This window comes from Cygnus olor, chromosome 2 (assembly GCF_009769625.2).
Source record: "Cygnus olor isolate bCygOlo1 chromosome 2, bCygOlo1.pri.v2, whole genome shotgun sequence".
Taxonomy (NCBI): domain Eukaryota; kingdom Metazoa; phylum Chordata; class Aves; order Anseriformes; family Anatidae; genus Cygnus; species Cygnus olor.
Genome location: NC_049170.1, coordinates 39,258,337 through 39,276,996, shown reverse-complemented (window position 1 = coordinate 39,276,996; position 18,660 = coordinate 39,258,337). Strand labels below are relative to the sequence as shown.

General features: G+C 44.9%; 2 protein-coding genes across 2 annotated transcripts in view; one reads left to right on the top strand and one right to left on the bottom strand.

Annotated features, from left to right (window-relative positions):
- Nucleotides 1–5,002, bottom strand: part of KAT2B (lysine acetyltransferase 2B) — a gene marked incomplete at its 5' end in the record, with an annotated part of 44,428 nt that extends 39,426 nt beyond the window's left edge. Inside the window, 1 exon segment of the mRNA XM_040550431.1 lies at nucleotides 4,742–5,002. Within this exon segment, the coding sequence (XP_040406365.1) occupies nucleotides 4,742–5,002 (261 nt within the window).
- Nucleotides 5,003–12,791: 7,789 nt separating this feature from the next.
- PP2D1 (protein phosphatase 2C like domain containing 1) lies at nucleotides 12,792–18,659 on the top strand. Its single transcript, XM_040546112.1, is given in 11 exon segments — nucleotides 12,792–13,034; nucleotides 13,036–13,194; nucleotides 13,196–13,395; nucleotides 13,397–13,786; nucleotides 13,788–13,867; nucleotides 16,635–16,741; nucleotides 16,743–16,829; nucleotides 16,831–17,297; nucleotides 17,299–17,426; nucleotides 17,482–17,671; nucleotides 17,673–18,659. Coding segments are annotated over 11 exon segments (2,163 nt in total). The 5' UTR covers nucleotides 12,792–12,878; the 3' UTR covers nucleotides 17,872–18,659.
- Nucleotide 18,660: the final 1 nt, after the last annotated feature.

The window sequence follows — 18,660 nt, the reverse complement described above, 5'->3', positions numbered from 1 at the left end:
CCAATGCCTAGTCTCCCCTCAAAACCAGTGCAGAAATTACATACATTCCGCACTGCGTGGTATATTTTCGATCAAATTTTTGACACCTTCCATGTACTACATGTATGGTACTACAGTGTAATAACAGCACATTTTAACATACATTTTTATTTATATTTATGCCCGTTAAGTGGGTTTCAGGTCTAAATTATAATGACTAAGTAAATACTGTTACAATGTCATACTGCCTAAACCATTCCTTCCCCTTTCCGGTGGTGAAATGGGCATAGGAACAGGTAAGTTTCAATGCAACTTGATTACAAAGCAAAAGACCTCAACAGACTTAAAGCTGACTTTCAAAACAGCTGCTGCACTGGGCTCTTTTCAACTCAAAGCCATACAGTCTGCCCTGTCTCATAACTGCAAAACCAAGCAGACTCAACAGATTATAGACACACAGCACCACAGGTCTTGTTTCTGACAAGTGTAATTACTCCAGAAAAATTACTTTCCCTCCCAACAGAAAAGCCAAGTAAAAAACCCTACTGTAAAGTTTTCTCCTGCAAGCAATAATCTCAAAATGATGCTTTTAACAAAGAACATCAAACAAGGCATAACAAAAACATTGATGAATTTAAAATGCATGTTTTTCCTACTCAAACACCCAGTACCCAGCAACCAGGCAGTCAGATACTGCTTGGAGATCTACTCATACGTACCAGGAAGGGATCTGACCCATTTGTCTTTAACAATATGAAATCAATTTAATGTTCAGCTCTAAGGACGTGTTCTTCCTTTATTAGTCAATCCAAGTATTGTATTCCCCCTACCCCACCCCACCCCCAGGTTTCTCTCAACTACAGAATAGATGTAGGCTACCATATAATATTTGTTATTAAAAGCAGGGATCCAATTCCCACCTTGTGAGGTTAATGGTAGATTTCTTATTTAATTTAAAGAAAGATGTCTTAATTAGGCCTGCAACACATAGCAAAACAGATTCACCCCACTATGAAAATGATTGTAAGAAAGGTTTAATGTCCTGTATGTCTCCTATATACCTCCTCAATTTCTCCAGAAAACATTCGTACATTTTCAGTGGAGCTTCAAGGAGCTGTACTCCTACAATACAGAGTTGAAACAAGTAAGGCAGTCAAGTCTGCCTCATCTTAATCTGCCTTATACAAGTCAGGGAAAAAAAAAAAAAGTAATTGTGGAAACCACAGTACATAATCATACCACGAACTATTTTTAATGTGTGGGAGCACGAAAACACTACAGAGTTCACTGCTGGATCACATGCGGGGGAAAATGCCCGTACCAAGGGTCAGCAGCTGCTCTGGAGCCTGGGAGACCCAGATTTTACTTCAGACTCTGCCACTCACCTGCCGTGGGGTCTCAGCCAAATCTTCTCATCTAGCCCTGCTCATGCTGTTTGTTTTGGTTATTTAAAGCACGGGGTCTTCAAGGAGGTGTTATTCTCCACTACTTGTGCAAATGCCTTAAGCTACAGGGCTCAAATTACATTTATCAGCCAGCATCCAGGCATTACTGTAACGCATACAGTTAGAAACAAGCAATTTTACAGAAAAATTAGTGTACTAAAATAGTACACATTTCAACATATTTTTTAAGAAAAACTCCCTATGGGCTGGAGAGAGAGTTGTATTTTTACATACTGTAAACCAGTAGGGAGAAAAAAAGAAAGCCTAGAAGACTTACACACATAAATATATTTAATGAAGATGGAGGATGAAGTCACACAGTGCTGCTTTTATATTAAAGTGCGGCACGCTCATGTGCCTAATACTCAGTTTCACACTGGACAAAACCAAAACGATGTATGCAGCCATTCATACATACACAGCTGTAAGTGCCAAATACAAAACACTCCACAAATACAGCACTACTGTGTACTTCTGAAAATCATGAAAACTGCGCCAGCTAATATATATCTTATTGTTCAGAATATGCATTCCCCACACACAAACCCAGGAGTTTAAAAAGCTGTTTTACACAGAAGAGCCTGCTCTTGCCCTTCCACCCCTTTTTATTTTACAGGAGAAAAAGTCAAGTGGTGCAGCTCCACGGTGGCAACTCTCCTGTCTCAATTCTTTACCAGAAAAACAAAACCAAACCATTAAAAACCACAAGTACATGTATTTCTTTAGTCCCAGGCCAGGGCAAGAGCTCCCTAAACTCAGCTCTCATTCTGTTTAGAATATGTGCACAATGAAGACATCTTTGCCCATATTTCCCAAGGGATGAAGCGGAGAGACAGCTAAAGAAGGACCAGAGTGTTCCCTCTTGGGGACTGGATGTCCTACCACAGAGCAGTGCCTCACACCCCTTTCCGCTCACAGTGCCCTCTCCAGCACAGCATATTTTTGCTGTCACCAGACGGACCTGCACTCTACACAGCCTCTGACTTCTGCTCTTCAGCTTTAGTAAACCTCTACTACTCCCAGCATCTCTGGGGTTAAGTTTCCAATAAGTTCTGTGTGCTGAAGCAGTAGGATTTTGCGGTGAATTTTATATGGGAAAAAGTTATCAGCACTTAAGGATGTCGTCACGTATTTTCTGCACTCCAACTCATACAGCTCTACGTGGATCTACACAAGATTAACATATGGCTGCCACTTGAATGAAAACAGAAGCCTCCTTCGGAGATGGTGCGAGTGTTTGAGCTCTCGCACTCACACACAGGAACACACAAAACAAGTGGCACAGAAGTTGCAATCCAGAGCAAGAAAAAGTTCAAAGTTCTCCGCACCGCTACAGCTCCTTGCAGACCGCTAATGTTCCGACCCAAGCAGTGTAGTTTTGGAGCTCCTGCCAGGTGCTCAGGAAGAAGTATAGCACATCCTTCCACCCAGCTGCATCCTTCCGCCGTACCCCACAGGAGACAGCGCCTGATTAGCTTACAAGGATGTCCACTTGCTGATGTTTTGAGACCTGAAAGAATGCTGCCTGCTGCTGAATTACTTCAGAAAAATCAGGTAGAAAAGGTTGGTTTTGCATTTTAATCTTCTTGTAGCGGCACTGAGTGCTGTGGCTGCATCTTGCTCCCGGCAGGGGAGGGGGATGAAGCCCCGCGGTGCCCCCAGCCATATGTCTGGCCCCATCACTGGAGTGCCAAGAGGGACACAGCCAGCTGGGACTCCCGCAGAAGAGCGGGACCTCGAGGGCCGACAAGGACACCCCAGCAGGGCACAGGCAGCGTGAGCTGTCGCCATGCTGCGCCCCACCACCGGAGCCCTGTGGGAGGGACAGAAGGGCTGGCAGCAGGCTGTCTCCCCTCCCTCACAGCTCTCACCTCCCTGCCACCAAGCACCCATGACAGTGCACATCTGGGGCTGACGAGTCCCCAGAAAAGCAGAGTGGTTTGGTAGAGACAAGGCTGCCTGCACTCCTTCATGGCGCAGCCACCTCTGCAGGACAAAGCACCTGAGGAAAAGGCTTCAACCCTCATGAAGATCAGCTGGAGGTACGTCAAGGGAAGGAAAAAGAACTAAACAGGGAAGAGAAAAAGTGATTCATACACACAGACACACCCATGAAGGCTTCACATGCCCCGCATCCAGCATCATTTAACAGCACGTCTTGGTAGCAATAAAGTATTGGGGATGCAAAGTGGAATCAGCACTAGGAAAGCTTCAAACCTCGTCTCCCAGCCTTCAACAAGGGCCACCAGCTTCATGTGCACTAGCTGCTCTTTTATCTTCCTGACACTTGTGTAATCTTGCACATCCCACAAGTGCAACAAAGCTGAAGCAGAGATGCCTGCACATTTGTAAACAGCAAAGAAACTGAAGTGTGCAGCTTGCTTAACTTGCCTTCACATGACGGCATTGCGACATGCCTTCAGCAGACGGTTCAAGCTCCTCAGATCACCAGAATGGGTTACGGACCCAAACTAAGATGCTTCCTCGTGTCTGTCAGCTTTTAGTCCCAACTTAGACCCAATGTGTGCCTTTTTGGGGGTTCCAAAGTAAGGGAACAGAGGGAGTAAAAACCACTTTTCTCACAAACAGCCCAATTATTTCCAACACAGAGAGCGTTACTAGAGGGTTTTACCTCAGCACTGCCAGCCTGAACCTGTCGGTCTCCCCATGCATCCAGAAGTCACCCATGCAGCAGCAGCAGCAGAGCGGCCAGCAGCCCGAGCTTTGACCACATGCATCCTGCACCGCACGTGTACACGCACGGACGACACCACCGGCTGTCACCAGCCTCCGAGGGCAGGAGCAGCCGCTCTGACCATGCTCCCTCCACCTCCAAAACCACCGGGGGCGAGCCCTGCTCATCCCACCCAGCAGCGAGCTGCAGGTGGAGGGCAGGAGCGTGGAAAGGGAGGGATGCCCGGGGCAGGAGCGTGCGGAGGGAGGGATGGATGCCCGGGGCAGGGGCAGGGCGAGGCAGGCAGTCACAGCTACGTGACCGGCGAGGCCAGGGCTTGCCGGAGCCCGGAGGCCGCGCCCCGCCGGGGCGGCTGGTGCCAGCCGGGGCTGCCGCCGTGCCGCGGGCACCGGAGGGGGCGACACCGGGGGTGGGGGCGTCCCGTCCATCGGCAGGCTCAGGGTTTATCCTCGCGACCCGCGGCTAGAGAGCCCCGGGGAGGGGTGAAGGAGCCGCCACTTCCGCGGGGAGCACCGGGCCGCCGTCCCCGCCCGGCCCGGCTCGGTTCGCCCCGGCACGGCCCTTCCCCTCCCCGCCGTCAATCCCCACCCTCCGTGGGCGGGTGGGCGCCGCGGCCGGGTACCTTGCAGGCGGAGTAGACACCCAGCTTCTCCAGCTTCTTGGCCCGCGGCGCGGCGCGCAGCTGCGCCTTCTTCCCGGCCGTGCGCGCCGAGCCGGGCCCCGCGGGGCTGTCGGCGGCGGTACGGGCCGGACCCGCGGCGGCCGCCACCCCCCCGGCGGCCGGGGAGCCCTGCTGCGGGCCGCCCCCCGCCGCCCCGGGCCCGGCTCCGGGTCCGGGTCCGGCGCCGCCGCCAGGCTCCGCCATGCCCGCGGCGCGGCGGCAGCCGCCCGTCCGGCCGGCCGGCGCCCTGCGCCCGGCCCTAGGCCCTCCCCTCCGCCGCGCCGCCGCCGCCGCCGCCGGCTGCTCCCCGGGGGGGGAGGCGGGAGGAGGGCCCCGGCGCTCCGCGGGCGGCTCCGGCCCCGCCGGCAGGGGGGAGTCGGCACCCGCCTCCCGCCCGCGCCGGGTGAGGGGGGCGAAAGGGTGCGGGCGGCGCCCTGAGCGCCCGCGGGAGACAGCCGGGCTGGGGGGGAGAACGGGGGATGCCAGAGCCGCCTCAGCACCCCTGTAGTGCCGCCGGTTTTGAGCGGCTCGGGGTTTTTTAGGTGGTTTCTGATTGAGGCAGCGTAAAAATGTCAGTTTTAAATACGGGATAATTCCTGGGGAGGCTGCTCGATGCCTCACCTCGTCCCAGAAGGAGTGTTGACAGCAGCCAGCCTATGTCTCGAAAGGATTGCCTTCTAACCGAGGGCAAAAATTAAGCAAATGGTCCCACCGCAGCAAGCGTGCTCGGTGCGTGGAGGTAGATGTGCAGCTCGGAGGAAGCTGCGCTCTGCCGCACACATGTAAAAATGCGGCTGAGCTGTGAGAAACCACAAATGGCAGTTCTATAGGAGGGCACCACGGTTTGAGAGGTTGGGCGTTTGTGTGGGATCTGCAGCTCTTTGATGTGTAAACCCGAGGCAGCAATATTAAGAGCAAGGGGAATCCCAGGGCATGAGGAGCTCCTGCAGCAGCAAGGCCTTGGTGCCTTGCACAGGGCAGGCAAAAATGACTCTGGACTTCTGCGAAGTTAGGGGAGATGTATAGGGGGCATATAGGGGGCAGGAGGAGTGAGAAAACACTTTCCCTGTGGTCTCCTCCTTCCCTTGCCCCCATTTTCCCTGCTACTGGTGATATTCTGAAGAATTAGGTTATATGGTGAGTTGACATTTTCATTAAATGAGGGAAAACAAAAAAAATGAAACAAACAACAAAACCTGGAGGACACACCAAGCTCCCTTTCAGAATGAAACACTGGGGTATTTTTGTGGGAAAGGGCGATTTTAAAATTATTATTATTGGCTGAGCTTTTAAAATCAACAAAAGATTGATGGGGACCACTCTGTTCCCTCATCCACTTTAGGAAAACTTGAGGGGGGGGTGGGCACAGCACCTGCCCACATCCCAGCCTCCCCATGGGGACCCCGGCTCTGGGGAGGCCGTGGCAGAGGCTGGGGCCGGTGCAGGGCTTCCGAGCAACTGTGACAGTGACCCGTAAGATGGCTGCTGCCATCCCCGGTGCCTTAAGACGGACTGTTAAGGTGGAGGAGCCGCTGCCCCGGGAGGCAGCGGGGAAGGCAACCCTGCCTCAGCTGCCGGCTTTGCGAGAATTAACAGCATGGGGATAATATAGTTTCCTTTACATTTGCTGGAGAACTCTTTGGTATTATTAGTGGAAGTGGCAGGATGACGTTTTGGAATAGCAAATAGCCGCCGTGTGGTAACAACCGTGTAAGAATAATTCTCTGCACCTCTGCGCTTGCATTGCTTTGTGCCGGGGAGGCTTCCACTTTCCTCCCGGACCTGAAAACGAAACTGTAACCACTTGGTTTCACTTTCAGCTTCCTCACCGCTCCGCTTCGGCAGCAAATGTTACCAGCGAATAGCCCGTCTGAAACAGTATAGTGTCCCATCTCAGACACAGGCTCCTGGCTTTGCTTGGAGCTCCTGTAGCCATTCCGTTCTCCTATTGTGTCATTTTCCTCTCTCTCTCTTTATATATATATATATATAATATTTTATTTAAAGGTAAATAATTACCTCTAAATGGTAAGCTAATGCTGTTTAACCCAGCATCAGTTACATACCTATATACAAACGAATTACAAGTTTCAATGCTGAAAAAACTGTTACTATTTTTACAGGCTGAGTAACCCCACTGAGGTTTATTAGGGCTACTCAGTGCTCTTTTATGTCTGCAACTGTACAGGAAGAGTTCACAGGATTGTGCTCTAGGCATAGCGTAAAGCAGCACACTGGTTACTGTAAAGGCAAAAAACACTTCTCCAACACTTCCCTCTAGAAGCCTCAGGATCATGGCTGTTTTACAACACTGCCTCTTCTCTTTCGTTTTTACCTTGCTGCTCACTAGGTAGCCAGAACAGTAAGTCTGCCAGCCTGTGGCTACGGGTACAGTTACTATAGTAACATTTATAAACACTAATTTCACTCCAAATGCAGTACTGCCTGCTATCACGGAGGAACAACTTAAAAAGAAATCACTCAAACTGAAAATAGGTAAGACTCTCCCTTATTTTTTATGCTTATATTTTTAGCAAGTTTAAAATCATTGTTCTCATTTTAACTTGTGCTACTATTATCATTTAAAACAAAACAAATTCCAAGGATTTACTTTGTCTGAAACTGCTCCAGTGACAGCTAAAATACTACATTTGCACTTTTGGCAAGAGTAAACAAGGAATAGTTCATTTGCTGGCCAGAAACTTACAACTATAACTTGGGTTATGTTGACTTGTGGTAGCTTCAGTGAATTTAATTTGGCCATTACAGGTTATACTAGATTCGGAAAGCAGAAAAATATGACTGTGTAGATGTCATTCACAGCTTCATATAGTTAAGCTGAGTTTTTCTGTTGGCTGAATTTACCAGCTAGCATATATTCATTTTCTAATTGTAATGCATGCATAACTCAGTTTGAGCACAACAGGATCACTCCAGTGCTTATTTTCTATCATTAAGTATGCATTATGAAGATACTAAATTAGAATCAAACTCAAAGCATTGTCTGAAAAGCCCTCACCACATCTTTCAGTTTCTGTCCTTCGGGGCACGTCACTGGGTTTGCACAAGAGGAACTGAGTCCAAAAGCAGTGCTTAGCAAGAACTGAGGGTGAACCCAGCTGCCTCCTGCCCCTGATGCCTGGCTCCCGAGCTCAGGTGAGCAGCCTCTGATCCCAGGAAGGCTGCTCATCTGCCCCACAGCCAGCCAGGCGCTGAATGAGACATCGTGCCAGCTCCTGTGCTTCTCAGGTCTCTCTCAGGCTGCTGGTGGCCCTGATGAGGCTGCTGCTCGCAGCTGGTGCTCCCAGAAGCCACCACATCCAGGTTTGCTGCCATTGCCTGAATTCACCCCAAACACCAGGCAAGCTTAAATGCAAAAACCTGCACAGTATTCCAGCAAAGGAGACAGTTGCACTTGATGTAACAAAAGAGGAAAATTAAAATGCAATTTAGGGTGTGTCTGGTGTCTGCTTATTACCCAGTTGTCATCAGGAGCTTTTGGGGCCTATCTTGGCCACACAAAGAGTGACTCAGCTAATAACAGCCTGACGCTGAACTATGCTGCCTCTCCGAGAGCAGCCTCCCTGCCTGCTGCCCAGCTCCACAAGCCCATCTGACCCCATCTCCCAGCCCAGGCAGGGCTCTGTGCCCGACCCCACACCTCTCTCCCTCTCCTTTTGTTCAAGATAGGACTCTTCCTGCTCTCCCACCTGTTTTTATTCATGCCATTCAATGCAAATGGAGAAAGCAGAGCTCTTCCCCCTCTGGGGAATTTCTCCAAGTATAAAATCCCATTGTGTTCTTTCATTAGCACATTCCTTGTGGGTTAAGTGGCCTCCCTCTTGGCCACCAGGCATTCAGGGCTGCTATCAATATTTTATGAACCACTGGAAGTATTAAGAGTACGAAAGTTTTGTTCCTTATGCCCTCTCTAACACCTTGTCAGCTTCCCATGCTGTTTACATGCAATATTAATAATGTAGATGGCAAACCTTACCAGCAAGCCTTTGTTACAGAGAATCTCACACCCCAGTCACCCCATTTTTAAAGAAAAAAAAAAGAGAAAAAAATGGAGAAAATGTCATTGCAACACTCAAGACTGTTGTAGCAACACAAACTTCTTGCAAGTGCCAAAGCAATTTGCCATTTTTTTTCACTTCTTACCCCGAGCATGCTACTTACAACTGCAGTCACAGTTTTGAGGGACCAAAACCAAGCGAGAAGCTGGTGGCTGGACTCAGGCAGCAGAGGCACTGCACTGCCTTCACCAATACAACACGAAGTACACACAAACCAAGTTTGGAAGCTGTTGATGTTGTTTACTCACCTGCAGTCACTGTGTAGCCTTACACTGTGTAGTTTCGAAGTGGTGAGAGCTCTCCATTGCTTCATGTAGACACAGGACATATCACCTATTTTTCGCTTACCTCCTCCTCCTTCTGACTCCCCAGTGTTTGTGTACTCCATCCTCTAACATCCTTTTTGTTCCTTCCTGCTACCAGATACATGGCAGAGATCTCCACAGTTCCCTGGGACCCCACTCGGAATATTTCAATCATACGGGGAGGGTTTTTCACAGCCCCAGTAGCAGCAGGTGGGTGCCAAGCAGCCTCACACCTCCTAGCTGTGCTCAAGCCATCGCCAACCTACACACTTGATACCACATTGATTTAGACAATAAAGCCACACAGAAAAAATCCCTTTTATTTTTGTAAGATGATCACCCTGCGCAGGTCCTTAGTGGGTTACAAACCAGTGCTTCTGCCCCACCACACAGACCCAGCAGCTAGCACCAGGTGCAAAATAGTTGTGGTGTACGAAGACCTACTTTGCCCTTTTTTTTTTTTGCTCCCATTTCCCAGTTCAAGTGCTTCTTCTTGGTTGAGGAGCTGTGCCTCTTTTCAGGTGGACAGCATCACAAATTACAGCTCTGACTAAGACGACCTAATGACAGAGACAATTTCAAGATGACATGAAACCAATAGGCCAGGAATCTCATGATTCCAGTTTTGGACAATGCTTAGGAAGATAAATGAGGAGTCTAATTATCTTAATTTATTCTGCAATTATTTTAATTATTAATCAGTTCCTCCTTCCTTGCCTATTATCAGGCCAGTGCTGGGAGTGTTCCCAAGTCCCGGAGGCAGGAGCTGCCCGTGGCACAGCTCATGACTCACTGGGTTCACCTGTATCTCTTCCCACACCTTTCGCAACAGGACTTCCTTGCAGCTGTGTTGTTGCTGCTGGGAATACAGTAAGTCAGGTGCTATGCTGACCTAGGCTGACTCACCTGGGAGATGTCGTCATGCTCCTTCTGCACCATCCTCTCTGCAGGTGGGTTGGGAGGCCCAGCACTCCTAACACTGGTGGAAGGCACTGGCCACCCCTGCCTCCTTGGCAGGGACCTGCAGCACGAGGCACATCATGCTCAGGAAAGGGCAGTCCCAGCAATGTTGAGTCCCTGTCACCATTTCTGTATACAGGTATGACATTTGCTTGTTCAGCAAGAATTTGCAGTAGTGCAGCCTGTTTATACATATTAGCTGGTAATATTGTGACAGTAAGCTCAGCAAGACTGTGACCTCCATTTTACATCGCTCAGCCCTTCCCTGTCTCCTCCTGTCACCTGCAGGCAGGCAGGCACCTTCCTGGTGCTGCTCTCAACATTTCAAATAGTGAGTTTTCTAAGACCACTAACATGTAGCAAATAATAATAATACAAAACTCAAGGAGGAAGGTGTTCTGGACTGGAGATTGTACAATTTAATTGCTGACTGCCAAAGGTAAGAGAGGAAGAAGCACGCTCTGGGTGGAGACAGGAATGGCATGTGTCAGAGGGAGACGAGGGCATGTGCGACTTCTGTTTGGCCACAAATCAAATCCTGGATTGTTAGAACTCCATGAGTGACATCTTCACTACTTAAAAAAAACATACTGTGGAGACAAGCTGCAGAAACAGAAAATAACCCCTCCTTGCTATATGAACAGCAAGCAGTACCAAGTGCCAGAGATACCCGATTTACTGAGATAATGGTATTCTCAGCCACACAAGCCCCTGGCCCACAGCTATGTGGTCTGCCTCTGTTCTGCTGCTCTCACAAGTAGGGCAGCGGATGGGCATGGCACAGCAGCCTCCCTTCCATAGGAGCAAGATTGAGAGCTGATCAAATGGCTCTTTGCTGGGATATAAACAGTAAATAAGATTTTTTTTGCCCTTGAAAACACATGTAATCTCAAACAGTGGTTCCTTCCCCATTCTCCATTTTTTTTTCCTGCACCTCTATTTTTAGCTCAGAACATTAAATGGTGCCAGGTTTAGGCTCCCTAAATAGGCACAGGAAAATTGCACTGAGCTAGAAAGCTGCATTTTCTTTTTCCCTTTCTGAGAGCTTTGGCTTCATATATTGTGATGGCAATATCTCACTGTTATCCTTTAACCCTACAGCGAAACACTTGCAAGTCTTTATCTGTTCCTGATGAGGGAGATGCAAGAAGAGAAGGAAATGCAAACTAATCTTTCAATTCATAAAAAGTTAAAGGGATTTTTTCCTTTTTTTTAAAAAAATTCATTTTTACCATGTTTTTAGCTTGTAAAATATATGAAGCATGCATAAATAATGCACGCATACTATAAACAGATCTAACATCAAGGCTGTCCTTTTAACAATTATGAGCAAAATGATTTCAACTGAAGAGTTGTAGTATATCTTGTTATTCTACATGAATTATTATATACATCGTCCTGGTTATTTACAAATTGTAATAAACTAGGACCATTTTTGTGCTCCAAAACAGTGATTTATTAACACTTACACCCACTTACAGAGATATATACATCTACACAGTGTGCAAGTGTTAAGAATTAAGTTTCCTGAGGCCAAATTAACATTTTGTTGAAAACTTTCAACTTCCTGGCTGTAATTCTAAGGGCTTTTATATACACCACATGTAAAATGGGTTCATATTTAAAAGGCTGACTGAAAACAGCTTGCCAGATTTTCTGTATATATTAGCCCTAACTCTTCTCAGACACGAATGCGTCATTACGAAGACAGCAGTGAAAAGGCTTGTGCTCAAATTCAGACTGCAAAGTAAAGGAAGAGAGATCTGTGCAAGCTTGTCTTCTGCTGATAGTTCAACCATGCACCTACTTATTTTGCCCCACTGAATGGTGCAGCACATCTGGAGGAGTTCTGATGCTCACCTCTAGTTGAGAGAAGGACTTTCCTCTAAACTGGTCCTACAGCAGATGAGAGCTGTAGCTGCTTGCAAGCCCACCTCGGTAAGGACAACATATACGATGGCGTCAAAAGTTTTTTTTGTTGTTGTTGTTTTTAAATAGCTCTACTAATACTTCAGCAGGTATCACTCTCTACAGAAGAGATTTTCCTCTTTACAATTTTATATTGCTCTACCACAGCTGCTCACAGGTACTTGGATTCTTTAAGATTCTTAAAGCCCAGAGGTGATGGACAGGAGTAAGAAAGAAGGAAGTGTCCTTCCCAGCTGAAGTCCTCGAAGAGGCAACAGTTGCACAGTAACTGCTTTAAGGTGTGTCTGTATCAAGTTTAAAGACAGAGCCCCAGAAAATCACAGAATCGTCTAGGTTGGAAGAGACCTCCAAGATCATCTAGTCCAACCTCTGTCCTAACACTAACAAAACCTCCACTAAACCATATCACCAAGGACTACATCTAAACGTCTTTTAAAGACCTCCAGGGATGGCGACTCAACCACTTCCCTGGGCAGCCCATTCCAATGCCTAACAACCCTTTCAGTAAAGAAGTTCTTCCTAATATCCAACCTAAACCTCCCCTGGCGCAACTTGAGCCCATTCCCCCTCGTCCTGTCACCAGGCACATGGGAGAATAGACCAACCCCCACCTCTCTACAGCCTCCTTTAAGGTACCTATAGAGAGCAATGAGGTCTCCCCTGAGCCTCCTCTTCTCCAGGAGAAACAACCCCAGCTCCCTCAGCCGCTCCTCATAAGACTTGTTCTCCAGACCCCACACCAGCCTTGTCACCCTTCTCTGGACTCTCTCGAGCACCTCCATGTCCTTCTTGTAGCGAGGAGCCCAAAACTGAACACAGTACTCGATGGACAAGGTCAAAGCAGGATGGTCTTGCCACACTACAATGTGGCTGTCAGGTATCACCACTGCTGGGGTCACAATTGTACCTGAGAATGAAGATGCCGAGTGCACTTCAATTTTTTGCTCAGCATGTCAACAAGCAGTATATCCACACCATCTTTTTTTACCATAATAAAAAACACAAAGCCCTAACTTTGCTGGGCTACAATAGCTCACAAACAGAGATGGACAATGAAACACTTTTAGCTCAGAGGCAGAAGCTAATTTCAAAATTGACCAAGCTTCCTAAATATTCTGAAAGACATAAGCAGAAGATTGATTATTCATTTTTCATTTGAGTTCCTTATGGACAATCACAGTCCTACATCATATTGTGATCTCAACACCAGTCCCGGTATTCTTAAAAAAATAAAAAATTTGTCAATAAAAGCATTATCAGTTTGCCAAGATAAAAATTCCACATGGCAGGGAGACATGGAAGACAGATTTTTTGTGGTGGACAACTATAGAAACAGGTCAGATGTGTTTTCTGGGGCTAGTTGATGGCTATCACGGTGTGACAGCCGCAGAAATGGTTGCAGCAGAGCTTCCACTTTCATTTCTTGATCAGCTTGCTCAAACAGATTCCTCCTACAAAAAGACTGAGCAAATTCTAAATTCTTTTGCCACAGTAATCGAGGCAGACTACAGGAAAAAGGAGATTTTTTCTGATAAACAGGACAATGGTGAGATCAACAAGACCAATAATTACGAATGGATTCACAAAGCATATGCCAAATCCTTCTGGAGAATGGATAAACTTTTACGACTGGGAAGGAATGAAGTTTCCAAAGTTCAATGGAGCGGATGCTCAGCTGTTACCTGTTTGATGGAAAGACTCCCCAGCAAAAATACAGACGGTAATGAAGAAAACACACTTTGAAAACAGCACACATAGTCCATTAACCAGGACAGCTGAGGATGTTGCTGGGTTACTGCACATTGCTAACATAGGTATGTACATCTCACATTGGATTTTTTTTTTTCTCCACCCAATAAAGAGAGAAAAACAAGCTAATTCAGAGGTTTACTGGCAGTAAAGATTTGGAAATACAAAGCTGCAATTGCTTTAAATTGACAGTGTGAAGGAGGCACAATAAATTCCCTTGTAATTGATACCAACATCAGGCAATAAGTATCAAGCTTATTGGATGAGAATCCTCAACATGATATTTGAGTTAAGGTAGTAAATTTACTAACATGAAAGACAATTAGGAAACACTGCATATTATGCAAGTGATCTGTGTAAAAGTAGAAATTTTTATTTAAAGTCATTAGGAGGCTTAAGATGTCATCATTTTAGGACAGGCAATCACAAACTTTATTCTAGATCTGGTAAGTTCCTTGTGTCACTGGAACATGCTTAAAATATTTTCTGTTCTTTTCAGTCAGACTTAAGTGCCACTATATTTTGCCACAAAGATCAACAGGAAAGGGACAATGCTTTGAGATGCTTCTTTATGAGGCAAAAAAAAAAATCCACATTTGGATAAAACTGACCCATATTTTAAAAATATAGCAAATATATGCTATTCTCCACAAATCTATGGAATGCTATAAAACAACTTGAACCTGCACTGACACTGAAATATTTAACTGCAGTCCCTTTCCTCTCCTCAGTTCTCCCAACACTTGTTGCTATATCCATACTTTCTCTACCTTCAACAGAGATTTTTTGCTGTCACCTGCACTTCGCTGTTACTTGTAATAGAACTGTAATCTAATGCCAGATCACATTCTTGCAGGAGATGCACTCTTACCTTTAACTGAGTATAGCAGCAACTCAGATAAAAGTTGTAATGTTTTCAGATTTAACAAATGCATGTTTTCACATCAGGGAAGACACCTCCCTCCCCCCCCCCCTTTTTTTTTTTTTTTTTTTACAATAAGCTTGAGACATAGGATGAACATAAGAAAAATTAGAGAATTTTTATTAGAGAATTTGCCCAACTTAAGTTTTCTAGCTGTAATTACCTGCCTGCATCCTGCCCTCCAAGATGAAATTTTATGCTGGCCTCATTTAAGGATACTGTAAGCTCAAGCCCTGTAAATGAGGTAATGCATGAAACTGATCAGAGATGCTTCAAGCCTTTTATGATTAAGCCCACATTTTTGAACCACTTCTAAATAAACATTCATTTGAACTAATACATTCATTTTCAACCCAATGCATTATATTGAAGAAAAAAGATTTGCACAAACTTCATTTTTTCCCCCAGGAATGTGTTCTTACAGCAGCATAAACATGTTCCTTCAGAAACAGATAAGGAACTAAGAGAACGATCAGATTTGCAGAGCAGGAGATGGCAGCATTGCTTTATTTAATACCATGTAAATAGGTCAGCTGGTTCTTGTTGACTTTTCTGCCCTGTCTCTGGTTTGCAGATGAACTTGCATCATTCAAAGCAAACTAGATTTTACTCTTCCTTGCAAAATGTTTCACATGGGTTATATTATGCCCTTTGTTAGGGTTTCAGCTGGGGGTCTTACTGAGGGATCAAAGGAAGTTTTAGACAATCAACTCGCTCTCCATGGAAATCAGAGTAAGGGGGAGGGAGCAAGAATACATTCACACTACAGATAACTTAAGATATTTACATTATATAATCAATAAAAAAAGATGCGTTCTTCAGTTTGATAGTCTGAATAACCTTCTAGAGAAATATGCCTTCACATGGACTATACTTGGAGCTGTCCCCTACACGAGATAATGCCAATACTTCCCAAGGAATACAACTATGTAAGCACTGCCTACTTAAACACTTTTCAAAGTAAATCTGTGCCCTGCTCTAGTCAGAAAATATTAATTATGCAATACAAATGAACACACTGTAGCCAACTTAGCATCTGCAATGCAGCCATCCCACCCAAGTTCTCTTTAACACAACACTTTTGCTAACATATGGGAACAGACCAACAGATTCCCCAATACAAAAATGGTCTCCTCCCAGTGAAGCCACAGGGGATCTCAAATACTGCCTTTCAGAGATGCTTTCCTTTATGGTCTGCATTCAAGACTGATGAGGCTAGTCACCTGCAGTGTTGTGATTTGCAACACTTTTTCCACTCATACCCTTTGGATTTCAGGAGTGTTGAGGGAAAGGTAAAGTACCTATTCCTACTAAAGGAAAGAAATTAGTCTAAAAAGACTGCAAGAACTCCTGCTCCCTTGGGTTCCCTATGCAAGGAATAGATTTAAGGCATGTTAGTAAACTGTAAATCCTAAATAACATCCAAATTATTTTTCAGAATACTAGAAACTATGTATTGCTAAACGTAGTCTGAACCTGAAGCTTTTTGATGGGTTAGTTCAGATGTAATATTTAGAGAGCACACACTCTCCTAGAAGAGTATTTGAGAAAGAACACTAGACATCATCCATATGCACCCTTGCTTAAACACCAGTCAAGGTACAACATTTCCATCAGACTGTACTTCAGGCAGAATGAAATGTCAGATTCCTCACAGAAGTTTAGCTGTAGTCAGAAGAACAAGAATCTGGTATAGTCTTCTGGATACTGGGAGAAAGACACCATAGAAAACCTTGCTGTAAAATGGAACTGGATTGATAGTCATATTGCTACCTGTGATAGTAAAAATAGAACAATCTCAGCTTCTATTTTTCCTCTCTCCCCCCAGTCCTTAGCAAAATACTAATCATTGATATAATAGCACCAAAAACCCAGTGCGCTATAACTCAAAGTATTTATTTCACTTTTAGGGAATGTGCATGCAGTTTTATGTAAAAATGGCAAGAGTTATTGCCTCTCAGAAGAGCACAGCACATCTAATGTATGTGAGAGAAAACGCATACTTCAGAATGGTGGAAAACATCAGCACTAATGAACCAGATGGATTAGTAGAGGGTCACCTCAGAACTACAAGGGGTCTTGGACATCATGGAGATCCAGTACTGAAAAAAATCTGTTATACCTGTACCTCATAGCATCTCTGTCACTATTGATAATTCTTGCCAATTTCTTGTTTTAGCTTCTAATGGGCTTTGGGAGGTTTTGGATTATAATTAAGTATGTGCATTAACACTAACAACATTCACTCATTATTTGAGAATGTATGAATATGTTCACCGAAACGGGGCCTCTCTGTATAAGTGTCAGTATTTGATGACCCTCTCTGAAGAGGACTTAAATGGTTCAGATGGTCTGCAAGATAGAACAGAGACGCTGTACTCCAATCAAGACATTTTTCTCAGCAGGTCAAAAGGCAACTTCACACAAAGCAAGCCAAAATGTTCTAGGAGTAGCTATTTGCAAAGTGAAGACAAAGTTCCTAAGGAAACTGATGACCACAAAAACCAAGCTGATCCAGAGCTGTCTCTCTTCAGTAATGATGAAATAGGTCCACAGAACAGAGGGACAAAACAGTCATATTAGCACACAAGGTGACTCTGAAGAACTGACACAGTCAGAGGACAGAAAAATTTGTCTATGTAACAGTTTTCAGCCACATTCACATACTGCAGCTCAAGAAGAAACAGACACTGACACTCTGTGCAACCAATCCAAGTCACATCCATAAACAGCTGCAAAAGAATGCACCAACAATAGGATCTACAAACATGAAACAGCCTCAGAAAGATACAGAAGCATACCTATCTAATTATGACTCAAACCCACACCTGACAGAAAAAATGGACTCCAAGATACTCTGTGACAAACCTGCAAGTTATACTAGCCAGCAACTGTTAAAGACCACATTGCCAGTGGATTGTAAAGCACCAACAGATTTTGAACAAGACAAAAATGTATCTGTCTGATTGTGAATCACAAGCTGCAGGAAGAGGCTGGGTCACCTCTGAGAGGCTCTATGAGAAAGCAGCAAGCTACATCAGTGAACAACTGGTAAAGACTGCATTAGCTGCAGGTTCAAGAAATATTACTATTCTGATTGTACTTCTAAATGGATGCGATAAGATACCTACCTACCTCAACATTTGAAGATTTATCATATGGTAAGTGGAGTTTCACAGTACATAAAGCACAAGCTTACATTTAGCTGAGCCATGAAGTTACACAAAATCATCTTAACTGCTGACCAGGGGAATTAATCATACATCTTCTCTCAAACCGTACAAATGCAATAAAAGCTTCTGAAATTCACAGTAAAAAAGAGTAATCAAATTTTTTTTTTAACCACTTTATTCAAACCTGAGCACCTCAATATAAAACTAAACACTGGTGAACTGTCATTTTCCTTGCTAAACCCAGATTACTGCAAATTTAAAATCTGCACAAGTTTCTGCTATCAGTTCAACATTTAAATAGACTAATTCATCTCTTCTGACACACTTGGTAGATTTCATATAATGAAAATAACTAAAAGAATTAGTGCAATATACTGGACAGATCAAAATAAAATGTACTTTGGAAAACAAAGTTGCAAAGTTCATTACTGACAGAGAGCAGTACTTATGTTACAGATACAGGAGCATCATTTATTACTGTTCTAGCCGTAAAGGAAGAACTTAGAACCCCCTTTGATTAGAGAGGAAAAAAGTTAGCTTTAAGTAACTGTACATTCTGTATACCTTTAAGCAACTCTTAAATATTACAGAAAGTATTAAACAAATGTAGACTACAATGCAGAGTACCTATTTACAGTACATTAATATCCTAATTCAAAATCAAGTTGGACGTCCATAATTGTTAGTGCACTATTTTTTTCCTTAGGGGAAAAACAAACTGTAATGGCCAGCAATGATCAAAAACAAGAAAGAAGTCACAGAC